Source organism: Molothrus aeneus, chromosome 24, assembly GCF_037042795.1.
Source record: "Molothrus aeneus isolate 106 chromosome 24, BPBGC_Maene_1.0, whole genome shotgun sequence".
NCBI lineage: Eukaryota > Metazoa > Chordata > Aves > Passeriformes > Icteridae > Molothrus > Molothrus aeneus.
The window spans coordinates 6,697,939-6,712,312 of NC_089669.1; the positions used below are offsets into that span (position 1 = coordinate 6,697,939).

At 54.4% G+C, this 14,374-nt stretch overlaps 2 protein-coding genes across 3 annotated transcripts in view; one reads left to right on the forward strand and one right to left on the reverse strand.

Moving 5' to 3' along the window:
- The window catches only part of PPFIA4 (PTPRF interacting protein alpha 4), a 61,379-nt gene extending 52,153 nt beyond the window's left edge, over positions 1-9,226 (forward strand). For both annotated transcript variants that reach the window (XM_066565039.1, XM_066565040.1), the window contains 9 exons: positions 1,452-1,514; positions 2,723-2,749; positions 3,608-3,783; positions 4,509-4,606; positions 5,213-5,388; positions 5,613-5,681; positions 6,272-6,449; positions 7,635-7,722; positions 8,092-9,226. In XM_066565039.1, coding sequence (XP_066421136.1) covers positions 1,452-1,514; positions 2,723-2,749; positions 3,608-3,783; positions 4,509-4,606; positions 5,213-5,388; positions 5,613-5,681; positions 6,272-6,449; positions 7,635-7,693 — 846 coding nt within the window. In that variant the 3' untranslated portion in view covers positions 7,694-7,722; positions 8,092-9,226. The remainder of the gene's footprint in view (positions 1-1,451; positions 1,515-2,722; positions 2,750-3,607; positions 3,784-4,508; positions 4,607-5,212; positions 5,389-5,612; positions 5,682-6,271; positions 6,450-7,634; positions 7,723-8,091) is intronic.
- A 743-nt stretch (positions 9,227-9,969) lies between these two features.
- MYOG (myogenin) lies at positions 9,970-14,273 on the reverse strand. The gene is made up of 3 exons (XM_066565365.1): positions 13,802-14,273; positions 10,934-11,011; positions 9,970-10,091 (listed from the first exon to the last, which is right to left on the reverse strand). The coding sequence occupies exons 1-3, from the start codon at positions 14,271-14,273 to the stop codon at positions 9,970-9,972; spliced, it is 672 nt and encodes a 223-aa protein (XP_066421462.1).
- Positions 14,274-14,374: the final 101 nt, after the last annotated feature.

Genomic DNA, 14,374 nt, shown 5'->3' on the forward strand with positions numbered 1-14,374 from the left:
TTTCCCTTGGGACCACTGTGGCAAACATGGCATGGAGGGGTGGTGTCCCCTCATGGACTGGTCAAACGCTCATCCCCCAGCACAAATGGGGATTCCCAGCTGGAAGCATGAAGCTCTTTCCAGTTTCAAGGCTCCTGCCACTCACATGGGGTTTTCAGCAGGAGGCCACTCCTGCAAAGAGAAGAACTCAAGGCCTGGCTGCCTTGGAGAGGCTAAAACTCCATCCAAAGAGCAGAAATACAAACATTCCTGATGTTCAGGGCCAGCTTGGTTGCACAAGCCTCTTTCCCAATCATTTCAACACAAGACTTTTCCATCTGAAATTCCTGGGGCAACTCAGAGCAACTGCAGATCCCTGCCCTTGGTGGGATGGAGGGATTTTGTCTTTTCCTGGTCCCCAGAGGGCTTGAGGGGTTAATGGTGGCCAAGTAATGCCAAGACACATCTGTAGACTTGCAGCTGGCAGAAGGAAGGCTGCTATGCCCCTTCAGATGGCTGTGTCTGGGGTCACAGCTGGTGGGGATAGGCCTGCAGGCTCCCTGAGCATCACACTAAAGTGGAAAGGGAGATGAATGAAGGTCCTTGGTCTGCTCTCTGTGTCTGCATAGACAGCCCAGGGTCCCCTTGGGCATTGGGGTGTCACCAGGTTGAGCTGCAAGGATGTGGGGTGTCGCCAGGACAGCTCCAGCACATGGTGGTCTGATCCTCCACCAGCCTGAGCCAGGCTTGGTTCCAGCACAGTTGGTGCAGACAGAGGCTGGACATGAGCCCAGGTGTGCTCAGGTGGGCAGAAAGGCCAAGGGCACCTGGGCTGTGCCAGCGCTGTGGTGGCAGCAGGCCCAGGGCAGTCCCCATCCCTGTGCTGGCACTGCTGGGGTCACACCTGGAATCCTGGGGGATTTCTGGGCACTTGATCACAGAGACCTGGAGGGGATGGAACATGTCCAGGGAAGGGAACAGAGCTGGGAAGGGGCTGGAGCACCAGGAGGGGCTGAGGGAGCTGGGAAAGGGGCTCAGCCTGGAGAAAAGGAGGCTCAGGGGCCCTTCTGGCTCTGCACAACTCCTGACAGGAGGGGACAGCTGGGGGGGGAGCTGGGCTCTCCTCCCAGGGAACAGGGACAGGAGGAGAGGAAATGGCCTCAAACTGTGCCAGGGGAGGTTCAGGTTGGATACTGGGGAAAACCTCTCCCCTGAAGGGCTGATCAGGCCCTGGCACAACTGCCCAGGGAAATAGTGGGGTCACCATCCCTGGAAGTGTTCAAAAAATGAGTGGATGTGGCACTTGAGGACGTGGTTTAGTGCTGAACACGGTGGTGGTGCTGGCTTGGGGGTTGGACTTGATGATATTTCAGCCTTAATAATTCTGTGATTCCATGACTCCATGGTGGTTGTGAACTGAGGCCATGTTTCTGTGGTGGTTTGCTCTGACCCCTCTTCTCTCTTCCCTGCAGTCCTCTGGAAATGTCTGGGTGACCCATGAGGAGATGGAGAACATGGCAACTTCCACCAAGACGGTGAGGCTGGGCAGTCCCAGGGTGCTGGGGGAAGCCCCCGGGGTGTCAGGGTCCAAACAGCTCCAGGTGTGTTAACCCAGAGGGAAGGGGATCCCTCACATGTCGGCTCTTGGACAGCACCCTGAGCTCTTTAGAAACCCTCTTTCAACCTTTTATGTCCCAGCAATTTCTAAAACCCCATCAGATTTTTTTTTTCCCTTGTGGATATCTCTGGGTTTCCAGAGCAGCCTGGCTGTTTGGGAATTAAAGACAAAACCCAGGAGTGACCTCAAGACACATAAGATCCCTGAGCCATTTTGCACCCAAGTCATGGTCTAATCCCCCACTGACCTCAGCGTACCCAAATATTGTCCCTACCATGTGTCCCTGCCACTGGCTGACAGCTTGGGGTCCCTTGCAGGGATGTGTCCATGCTCCCAAAAGCTCTGGCTCCTTTGGAGAGATGGAGCCACACTCCCTTCCCTGCAACCTGATCACCCCCTGTGTGTCTCAGAGCAGGGCAGCATTTCAGATTTAGGTGGGAACTGTGTGTCCAAGGCCAGGTTGGCACACCCTGGGATAGTGGAACGTGTCCCTGCCCATGGCAGGGGTGGAATAGGATGAGCCCTTCCAATCCAAACAAGTTTGGGGTTCTCTGAAATAGGCATTTTCTTGAAGCTTTTGTTGAGTAGCAGGGATGTGCCACTGTCCCTTGGCAGGTTTTGTGAACTCTTTTCTGGGGAAAACCAGCATAAGTTGGCAATGGAGGAAATAGCTACAAAATCAGCAAATTGGCTTGGGCAGCCCCCTGTGGATCATGACAGATGTACTGAAGCTTAATTCTCTTTCATCCATCTGACCTGGGGGGACCTAAGAACTCTATGTTTCCCAGGAAAGATGAACAAGCCCCAGGGTTGGTGCCATCTCCAGCCCAAGCTTCATCTTCATCTCCTCCTCCTCCTCCTCCTCCTCCCCCTCCTCCTCCTTCTCCTCCTCCACCCTGTATTCTTGGTTAGAGGAGGGGTGGGAAGCAGGCTCAGCAGGGTCGGGGTGTCCCCAGCACCCTGGGGACAAGGCTGAGGTCCCCAAGGCATAAGAGTGAGCCCTGTCCCCGTGTCCCTCTGTGCTGAGGGGTCTCAGTGTGCATGGCAGGCCCTGTCCCTGTGCAGGGCCAGCAGGTACTGACTGCACTGTCCTTTCTGTTGTCATGCTGCGTGTGTCACACTTAGGACACAGAGGAAGGCAGCTGGGCACAGGTGAGGTTCCCGGGTCACTCCTGTCCGTGGGCGGTGCATGGGGTGGTCGGGGGGGACCTGGACATCCCAGGGGATGTGTGGGGCATTGATGTTTACCTACACCCCGTGGCTGCTCCTCTGGGCCATCTCTCAGGTACAGGATGTCCTCCTGGGCCCTTCTCTGCTCCAGGCCGTGGCTTTTCCTGAGACCTCTGTGAGATCCAGAGCCTGTGTTAAGAACCCCCACCTGTGTGACCACCCTGCATGCATGCAGGATTCAAGCTGCACACTTGCTTTTCACCTATTTTGTAGCCCCAAGTCCATACAGATGATTTTTATGAACCAAAAAGGTGGGAGGAAAGAGTCCTGCTTGGATCCATCTCTTCTGGTTTTATCCCTCTCAAATGTTTTACTTTCCTTCTGATGGATTTTAATTCATTTTTGGACCCAAAATCAGTTTGCAGTAGAAGTGAATGGGTGTTTTTTTTTTCCCAAAACTGACTTTTTTTTTGTTGTTTTAAAGACATAAAATAGAGATTCTTAAAGTAGAGATTCTTAAAAATGAGTTGGGAATGCACTGGAACCTGTTTCTCGTTGTTTTGTCTTTCAATGAGTGTGCTTTTTCCAGAGGCAGCTGCTCATAAAGTCCAGTTATCCCTTGTCATTGCCTTTGGCTATGCTTTGCCTCCTGGGGGCACATGAGTAGGTCACAGACCATGGCCAACAGGACTGTTCCCTCCAGCTGCTTCAGTATCACCCAGGGCTGACTCCTCTGGCCTGGCTCAGGACAGTGACCCTCCTGGGCTGTCATTGATCTGGGATTCTGCAGCTCCACCAAGCCCTGGGTTCTCCCCAGCTTCTCCATATGCTTCTGTGCAGACCTTGGCCTATGGGGACATGAACCATGAGTGGATTGGGAATGAGTGGCTGCCCAGCCTGGGTCTGCCCCAGTACCGCAGCTACTTCATGGAATGCCTGGTGGACGCGCGCATGCTGGACCACCTCACCAAGAAGGACCTGAGGGTGCACCTGAAGATGGTGGACAGCTTCCACCGGTGAGTCCTGGCCCTTAGAGCTCCCCAGCATGCACATGGAGCAGAGGAGAGGGGGATTTGAGGGATTCTCCCCTGTCTTGGGTAGCCCTGGATCGCTCTTCCAGGCTGGACTCACCACCCTGAGCTGGGGCAGCTCTTGAGGGCAGAAGTTCTCCTTCACCTCACTCCCTGCTGCAGAATTGCAGAGGACCAGGCCTTCCCCTGGCTGTGAAGCAAACGATGGGCAAAACTTCAGGTTCATCCCACCTGGTGCTCCACTGCTGTCTGCCAGCAGCCAAGTGGGAGAAAGCTTGTGCCATCCAAGCCATGGCTCCAGCACTAGGATCCAACCCTGCCATGGGGTTCCCACTGCCCACCCTGACCCATGGGCCTGCCAGGGTCACCTCCAAGGGTGAGCCCTTCAGCCTGGTGCAGCCCCCATGGGCTGGTTCCCCCTTCCCTCTCCAGCAACCATGTTGTGAGCATTGTTTGGATCTCAGGCAGCTCTCAGGCAACTGGGACAGGCTCAAACTGATGGAGTGGGGAATTGCCATGGAAGGGAGGGACATTCCCCATTGGCCAGCTTTGGGTTCTGTCTGTTCCGACCCATCCCTGGCCTGAAGCATCCTTTGGGCATGTGGGAGCACACAGAGAGGGGGGTTCCTACCCAGGTGCCTCCCAGCCAGGTGTCCTGGAGCTCTGGGTGACCCCCCTTGTGTCCCTCATGTCCCCTCGTGTTGTTGCAGCACCAGCCTCCAGTACGGCATCATGTGCCTCAAGAGGCTCAACTACGACCGCAAAGAGCTTGAGAGGAGGCGAGAGGAGACCCAGCATGAAATCAAAGGTCAGCACCCCCCATCCAGCTCCAGAACAGGACAGAAACCTCCCAGGAGATATCCAGGGCTGGTCTCTCTTCTATCTCTTATTTTTAACCCATTATTTTGAGCCCCCAGTGCTGTTCTCCTGAGGCACCTTCCTGCTGCTCCAAGTGCCTTTATCAGCTGGCCCCAGGCCGGCATGAGGAGGGAGGAGGGGAAAGCAAAGATGCAGCCTGAGCATCCCATGATCTTCTCTGCCCATTTCACTGGTCAGGACATCCTCAGCTTGCTCAGCCTCCCCTTCCTCGTCACTGTTGTGAGATTCCCTGTGCATCTGGCTGCTGCTTGGATTACATCTCATTATTGATAATGCCCCTAATTACATCAGCAGCCGTGGGTTCTTAGGATTAATTTTCACAGTTGTTTTCTGCCTGTTATTTCAGCTTTGAGCTTGGTAAATTGAACTGAGCTGGTTTTGGCACTTGAGCTCCCGGTTTTGCTACTGGCTTGGGAAGGAGAGTCCCAGGATCATCCTGGAGCAAAGAGAAAGGGCCTCAGGACATCCCCAGAGCTCCTCAGAGCCACAAGTGTGTTGTAAGGTGGCCCTGAGCCGTGCCCTTGCTGTCCTGCAGATGTGTTGGTGTGGACCAATGACCAGGTCATTCACTGGATCCAGTCCATCGGGCTGCGCGAGTACGGGAACAACCTGGTGGAGAGTGGTGTGCACGGGGCCCTGCTGGCCCTCGATGAAAACTTTGACCACAACAGCCTGGCCCTTGTGCTGCAGATCCCCACTCAGAACACCCAGGTAGGAGCAGCATCCTTGAGGGATTTTGGAGAAGAGCGGCCAGTGTGGGACATGGCTGTGGTGTGACCACACCTGTGTCACCAACCCAGCTCTGCCTTTTAAAGCAGAGCTCTCCTATGGCATGGGGGCTCTTTCTGTCACACTCAGGCTTTCCTAGAATGGAAGTTTGGGCTGGAAGCCCATTCCCCATTGATGGGGGAACATAATTTTTTGGTTAATTGCAGGCTCGACAAGTGCTGGAGAGGGAGTTCAACAACCTGCTCGCCTTGGGCACGGACCGGAGGCTGGATGATGTGAGTGCCAAACCTCTCCATGTCCTGTGTGACTGGGGAAGGACTTGGGGGTGTTGGTGGGTGAGAAGCTCAATGTGCCCCTGCCACGTGCTCTGGCAGCCCAGAACCCCCCTGTGCTGGGCTGATCCCCCAGCGTGGGCAGCACGGCAGGGGGCGATTCTGCCCCTGGGCCCTGCTGAGGTGAGACCCCACCTGCAGAGCTCCCTCCAGCCCCAGGCTCCAATATCAGAAGGACATGGAGCTGCTGGGGCGAGTCCAGAGGAAGAGGTCTGAGAGCTGGAGCTCCTCTGCCACGAGTCCAGCATCCCTTGGAGTCTTTACTGGGACTTTTGTGTTGATGTTTCCAAGGCATCTCTGCAGGCAGGTTGCAAAGATGATCTGTCCCTTCTCTACAGGCTCCTGTAGAGCAGAGACAGATGAGCTGGAAAGGATAAAGCCAATGCCATGGGATCCCAACAAGATGTCCTATGTCCTTTGATCCCACACTTTTCTAGAGCTGGTCACCAAGGACAGGCGTATCCTTGTTAACTCACAGGCCCAGGAGGTGCTGCTGGCACTGACCCTGGCCTGTCACACGCTGTTCCCTGCAGGGCGATGACAAAACTTTCCGTCGGACGCCATCCTGGCGCAAGCGCTTCCGCCCGCGGGACGTGCACAGCATCAACCTCCTGAGCGGCTCTGCCGAGACCCTCCCCGCCGGCTTCCGTGTCACCAGCCTCGTGCCACTGCCCCCTCCGGCTGCTCCAGCCAAGAAAATGCCCCCGGAAGGTCGGTCAGCCCTTCTCCAGGGGGCCCTCTCCCACCCCTGCTCAGAGTCCTAGGGAATGTGGGGAAGGATGGGGAAAGGAAAGGGATGAGGGGGGGAGAGGGAGGAGGAGAAGGAGAAGGAGAAGGAGAGGGAGAGGGAGAGGGAGAGGGAGAGGGAGAGGGAGAGGGAGAGGGAGAGGGAGAGGGAGAGGGAGAGGGAGAGGGAGAGGGAGTGACTTGCTGGTCAACCAAGATGCTCAATCCATATGACCCTGGAGTGGTGGCCTGCTGGCAATGTTTTTCTGAAAGGATAGCTTCAGACCTGTGTGTGAGTTCTTGGTTATGAACTACAAGAACCAGTTAGGGGCCAGGATTGTGTCATATAGTGGGATATGTCACCCAGCGGCTGCCAGGATGCAGGAGTCCAGTCTGGGCCAGTTTTCTCCATTCTGGTTTTGGGAACCACCCCCCAAAGGGATGTATTAACTGGCTTCATTTGCCTGAGCTCTCCCAGGGCTGGCAGGACCTGCTGGGACACCCTGCCTGCCCTGCCCGTGGTGCTGGCTGTCCTGTTTTATGTCCCACGATCTGCCCCCAACAGACAACTCCTTTCTTCAAGGTGTCTTGGTCCTTTCCAAAGCTGTAGGGAGGCAGAAGCTCCAGCCAGATCAATCTGATTCGTCCCCTGGACCAGGCACCCTGGTCCCACTATCCCAAGGCAGCAGCTGCTCCCCACTGGAGCAAAGCTGGCTTCATCAGACAGAAATGAGGATGGGAATGAGAATTAAAAAGCTGTGCACTTACCTTCCAACTCCAAACCCCAGATTCAGCTCTTCTCCTGCCTCTAGTTTTGCTCAGATCTCCCAGCTTTCCATCCAGCAGTTTGGGTCAAGCTTCTGTTTGACCTTTTCCACCCCATCCCTGGAAACTTCGGTTCCCCTCTGGCTGAAGACAGTGAAACCTGGGACTGAATCCCACCCAGACAGGGAGCAGGGTGCTCACTGCCCAGGAGTGGGGATGGCAAGTGGCAATTTCCGAAATGTCCTGGAGCCTCAGGAGCATCAAGAGCCAAACGTGGCTCTTCCTCTGACCCTCATCTTCACGTGGCTGCAGTGCACAGTTGCTGCTCAATAAACACAGGATTTGGGGATGTTGGGGGCTAATTGGAGCAGTCACTAATTGCTTTGCTCTTTGGTTCCCTTCCAGTCAGTGCCTCCGGGTCCCCAAGGCTGGAGACGTCCACGGTCCGGACGTACTCGTGCTGAGGGTCAGAGAGATGGGAGCCAAGCCCTGGGTGAGTGCTGGGGACCAAGGGCAGAGCAGGAGCCCCAGCAGCACCCAGGCAGGGGGCTGCCCTCACCAGGGTTTGGCCATGGAGAACCAGGGAGACCTCAGTGGTGGGGGAGGGATGCTCAGCGTCCCACCACGTGTGGTTTGTCCACTCTTGGGCAGACAGCTCCACTGGGGACCCCAGGATGCTGTTCCCACTTGGGTGAGGGAAGGATGGTCAAGCACTTCAGGGAGGCTCCTCCTGTGCCCTAGGCCATGGTTGCCCTGTGCAACCATGATCCAATGCTGATTCCATCTGGGTTTGTTGGCTGGTGGGTGCACGGGTGGAGCTGAGCCAGCATCCTCACAGGGACTTTCCCACTTTGCTCCTCAGCAAATCCCCATGTCTGTACGCCACGTGCTGGCTGCCTTCCAGGACAAGAGCCCAGCCTGTGCCTGTTCCTCGGCCCTGACCCACAGACTGTCACTGCTGTGGACCGACAAGATCTGTCCCTCCTGCTCATGCACCCCCTGCTTCCCCCGGCTCCCGTGGCTCCCACCGTGGCCTGTCCCCCACTTCTCCTGCGCTGGCTGGGCCATGGATGTGCTCCGGATGCTGTCCTGGCATGGTGCAATCTGGGGAGCAGCACAGACACCCCCAAAGTGTCTGCAGTGTTTGGAAACCTCTCTCCTGCTTGGTTCATGTTGCCAATCTGCCACGGGGCTGCACTCACTCGCCCAAGCCCTGGGCATCGGGGATGCTGCTGCCCACAGGACTTGAAGCCAAGGAAGATTCAGGCTCGTGAAAATCCTTCCTCCAGGGTAGCTGGTCAAGGAGCTGCCCTTGGGGGGGGCAGGGCAGTGACAGGGCTGGTGCTGGGTGGGATGAAGGGGGCCCTGCGTCAGGCGAGGAGGGCAGTGTCTGCCCAGGGCTGGGTGGGCAAGGTGCTGATTTTGGTGCTGTCAGGTGCCCTGTTCGGGGGGGCTGTGCCTGGGACCGCCCCACACGGCTCATGGGGACGGTGTCCAGCACCCACAGGAGAGGGGACCCTCCTTGGGTGCCCAGGGAGACAACGGGAGCCCCCTCCACCCCCGGGATGTGCCCACCCCTCCCCTCTGGGTGCAGAGGAGATGCTCTCCCCTCCTGCCTCCTGGCAGGGGTCAATCCAGGAGGCTCTTAACTCTTCCCATTTCTTCCATAGGGTAGGATCTCTTTGTCTCCTCATGCCACGTTTGCCTTGTGTGGCCCCTATTTCTGATGTGATATTTATTGATGGCTGGAATGACCTTATACTTATCATGTGCTGTCTGGAAGTGCAATATCTGAGAGACTCTACAGTCACAGCGTCTTTTTGGTGTATCATTTGCCTAATACAGTACTAAATATTTTTTTAATTTGAAGAGTCAGTGAGCCCTTTATATCGATGCCCTATTTCTTTCGTCATACTACTGGTACTGCATGGACTCCAAACCCTGGATCGGGTCAGGAAAGGATGTATGTGTGTTCCAATAAACAGGATTTTAAAACAGTGCTGGCTTTGAGCCTCCTTTGTAGACCCCAAATTAAAAATGTCATTAATCTCTAGCTCCCTCAAGATTTTTGGGGTGCAAGGCTGAACTCCAGTTAAACACCAGTGAAATCACTGGTCATTGTAGGGCTAACTGAAGTGTGGCACATCCACTTCCCAACTGAGTGAATGTGCTGCGATCCAGCTGGATTTACTGATATGAAAATCTCCAACCTGGATTTGGGGACTGTGGAACTGAGGAGACCTACACAGGGCAGGACAACAGTAAATAAAACCCCAAGCTGTCCAAACAAGAATGCCTTTATTTAAAAAAGAATCCAAATAAGTTAGCAAAAATAATAATTAAAAAAACCCTAAATGGCAGCTGCACACAGCGTTCAGTAGAAAAGACAGGTGGGCTCTGGGTCAGCACCACCAGACAGTGGCTGGACAGAGACCTTGGTCAAGGAGCATCTGGAAAACTCAGCAAAGCGAACCCAGCACACATTGGCCCTAAACCTGCCTGTCCCTGGCTGGGCAGTGGAGCAGGGCCTGGCCCTGGGAAGCCCCTCCAGGACCACCCCACCCCTGCCTGTTCTTCTTGCAGCCCGGCAGGAGCGCTCCGAGGAGTGGGGAGGGAGCCGAGTGGTGTCAGCCCTGCAGCCCACAGCAGGAGGGGGGGATGTGATTTCCAGCTGGACCCTTCTGGCATCTCATTTCCCACCCCATTACCATTTCAAGGAGCCGCCAGGGTTTGCACCAGCTCAGTTCTGACCCCGCTCCTCCGGGAACGTCACAGCCACGTCCTCCACAGCAATGCTCTCCACGATGGAGGACAGCGAGTGCAGATTGCGCTCCTCGGCTGCCTCGTCGGCCAGGAGGTGATCTGGGGAGACAGAGGGGTGAGGACACTGCTGGGAATGGGATCTGGGGAGACAGAGGGGTGAGGACACTGCTGGGAATGGGATCTGTGGGAGCAAGGGGAGCAAGGACACTGCTGGGAATGGGGACTATGTGCAGGAGATGGCTCCTGGTTCTGCTCAAGGGGATGTGGATTACTGGTGAACATGGCTGAGGGTTGGACTTGCTGATCTTTTGCATCCATAACAATTCATTGATTCTCTTCTATGATTTTATGACCCCATGATCCTCCACATGGCCAGAGGGACCTAGAGACCTGCTGCCAGCCCCCACCATGGGAAAGGATGAGAGAGCAACAGGGAGTGGGACTTTTGGATCCTTTATAGGTTTTAATCTCCACTGGAAAATGAGATTTAAGTTTCTGCCTTCTGAGGAAAATAACAGGTGGATTTGGCAGGGGCGGGGATAATGGCAAGCATGGAAAAAAAGATCAGCAGCTGCCAAGGGGGTGTAGGGAGGGAAGGGGGGCTGGGGCAGCGCTGGCCAGCCACGCTCAGCTATCCCCAGCCATGCCCAGTGATGCCCAGCCAAGCATGCCAAGCTGAGGGATGGCAACCAATGAAAACCTTGCTGGGGATGAAGGCACCGGGGCCCAGGCTGCTGCAGCTCCCAGGGGTTGGTGTTTTGGTGAAATCAGGGCTCGGAGAACCCTGAATTGCTGAGAATTGAGCCAAGTAGGTTCTGTAGGATTTCTGAGCTCATCACTCTGCAGCAGGGGGACGGGGAGAGAAGGGCAAGGTTTCTTCCCACTCCCTGCAGAGCCCAGCGAGGCCGTGGGATGCGCCAGGGGGGCGAGGAGGGCGTTACCTGCAGGGTTGGTGCTGAACTCCAGCTGGCTGCTCCACTCGGGGCTGCAGGAGGAGCTGCCGGACCCGCAGTCGCTGGCTGCCTGCAGGAGCCCAGAGCAACCGTGTGTCACCTCCTCTGGCACAGCAAACCCCACCAGCATCCCCAACAACACCCGGGGCCCATCCCACAGCGGGGGCATGTCCCTCCCCACCTGGAGGAGCCAACAGCACACAGGGTCTCTAGGACCCATCAGGGCCAGGTGCTTCCTTAACCATAAAAGCTGGAAAAACCTCCTTGTTTTGGGACACTGGCCACAAAGAAATGGGGCTCCCTGCACGTAAAAAGGTGTCTCTTTCCTCACTGATTATGAAAAAGGGCTGGAGATGAACAAATGTTCTTGGGCAAAATACCTTTTTACTGAGAATCACCTAATCGGGCTTGTAAAAAATGATACATGGGCTGGATGCCCTCAGGCCATCCTGGGGGGGGGACTGGGAAAAGCTTTTGGCAGTTTGATTTGTGGATTTGGGGCTGAGTGGTTTTGGAGAAAAGAGCTGACAGCATGAAAAATGAGAGCATTATTCAGCACAGCTCAGAATTTACTTTTTTTGGGTGTGTCTTTCCTGTGAATGGGTGTCAGCTCAGGTAAAACCCCAAAAGTGATTCATATGAGCAACCCCACAGACCCAACTCTTTGTAGCAGACTAGAATGGCACTTTGGCTCTACAAGCTCATGGCAACACAGGATAATTAATTAACACTTGGACTTATTTCCCATTAAAGCAGGAAATTCTTCCAGGTATGATCTTTTTCCCCCAAAATACTGGCTTTTGCATTAGTATGTGAACCCCTGGCTGCACCTGGGAGAAGGAGCAGCTCAGAACAGAAGTAACAAAGGGACAGCTCAGCACAATTTTGGGCACATTCGCAAATCTAAGTGGATTCTGGGAAGTAGATATTAGATTCTGATATCCAAGTGTATTCTGGCATTAAAGTGGATACTGGGAAGTCCCACAAATACTTAGGATGGAGCCTAAATACTTTTTCATTCCATTATTCAGCATTAAATTGGACTCCCTGGATACCTACTGGTTTGGCCCTTAAATCCCTTAGTCTGGAAGGAGATGTGGGATTCCCTCTTCTGGGCCTCTGATAAAGTCCTCCTGTATCTGTATCTGTATCTGTATCTGTATCTGTACCCCTATCTGTATCTATACCTATATATATATATATATCTGTATCTGTATCTATCTTCATCTATATCTATATGGATCTCTCTCTCTCTCTCTAGATATATATCTATATATATATATATATCTCCATATATCTATGTGTCATATTTATATCCATATCTACATTACCTATTTCTGTATCTATTCATCCATATCTACATTATCTATATCTCCATAATCTGTATCTGTAGATATAGCTGTATGTCATTTACATATAAATATCTATAGATAATCTATATAATCTTTATCACTGTCTATATTATCTATATATAATCTATCTCTATAATTTGTATCTTTCTCTATAGCTATCATATCCATATCAATTTCATCTCTAATTTGTCTATATGGCCTCTGGATCTATAGAACCCATATTATCAATGCCTATACCAATACATAGCCCTACATCTACCTATTCCACCTCTCCCTAGACCTGTAGCTGTAGTTTCAGCGCTCTGTGCATTCGCAGATCCAAACTTCAGAGCAGAAGGGAAGCACATAGCCAGCCATCCTGGCTGCTTTTCCACAGGAATCAGGTGGAAATACCTCTCAAAAACTTGGTTAAATGACTAAACTCTTGTGGAGTGAAAGGTCCTGACTCTCTGGGGATGGTGACACGACACAACTACTGAGTGTCCTCAGCCAGTGCCCAAATGGGCCCCTTCAGTCCTAGAAACCAGAGCTGTCCCTGTGCCATCCCTCTCATCCCTTCCTCTGCCTGGGTGTGAACAGAGAGTGTTAATTTTATTTTATATTTTATGCTTTATATTTTTTGTATATTTTACATTGGTATTTCTATTTTTGCATTTAGTATTTAATATTATTAATTGTTATGTTCTGTTGTGTTATATTTTCATTTAGTTTAGTTCTATGTTGTTTCCTTCATTTTCACCATTCCCACCCCTCCCCAGCCCAGGCCCACGTGTCACGGCCCCAGTGCAGCCATTCCCAGGGTCAGAGTGGCAGTGGCCCCTTTCCCGCAGGGATGTGAGCACTCGGCAGGGTTGCATCATTGTCTCTGTGCCCCCGTGCAGGACACACATCCACCAGTGTCCCAAGATGGCAGTGTCTGCCCCACCCCAGAGCTGGGGTCCTGTTCCCCCCAGCAGGACCCAGTGCCCCAGAGCTTCTGCTTGGGGTTACCCCCACAGGGCATCACCCCATAAAGCCATGTCCCTATAGAGAATCACTCCCCTGTGGCATCACTCCCATAGGCCTTAACCCTGAAATGGCATCAACCCCTTAAAGCATCCCATAATGCATCACCCAGGTAGAATGGACACCCCAAAATGACATCATACCCATAGAACCTCATTCCCATATGGCATCAACCCCACAGAGTGGCATAACCTCCATAGGGCAGTGTCCCCTTAGAGCATCTCTGCCACAGAATGGCACTCCAAAATGCCCCACATTGGGCATCGCCCCCAGAGAGCATCACCCCTAAATGGCACCCCCCTATAGAGCATCATCCCATAGAGCATCACCCCATAGAAAGTCACCTTCACTGGGCATTGTCCCCAAGAGCATCAGTCCCACATGGCCCTTCTCCCATGGAGCATCCCCCGAAATGGCATCACGCCCATAGAGCGTGACCCCACACTCATCACCGCACGGGGCACCCCCTCCCCTCCCTCCCGGGGACACCCTCGGGCACTCACGGCGGGCTGGGCGCGGTAGCGCAGCTCCCGCTGGTCCCGCTCCTGCTGGTTGAGGGAGCTGAGCAGGCTCTGCAGCCGCTCGATGTACTGGATGGCGCTGCGCAGGATCTCCACCTTGGGCAGCCGCTGGTTGGGGTTCAGGAGCGTGCTGCGCTTCAGAGCCTCGAATGCCTCGTTCACCTTCTTGAGCCGCCGCTTCTCCCGCAGCGTGGCGGCGCGGCGCCGGTCCATGGACACGGATTTCCTCTTGCACACCTTGCAGGCCCAGGGCAGGCACTGCCCGGGACAGTGCTCGGCCAGCGCCTCCTTGTCCTCCAGAGCCGCCCTGCCCTCGGCGCACAGCGCGGCCTCGGCGCGCTCGGGGAACGCCGCGGGCTCGAAGGCCTGCAAGCGGGAGCCCAGAAAGTTTTCCCCATCGTAAAACCTCTGCTCCGGGAAGAAATACGGGTTGGTCTCGAAGAGCTCCATGGGCGGCTCGGGGACGTGTGCGCGGCTCGGCGACGGCTGCTCCCTCTCCCCGCGCCAACTGCTTGGTGCCATTTAAACCCCGGCGCTGGCATTAAATCACG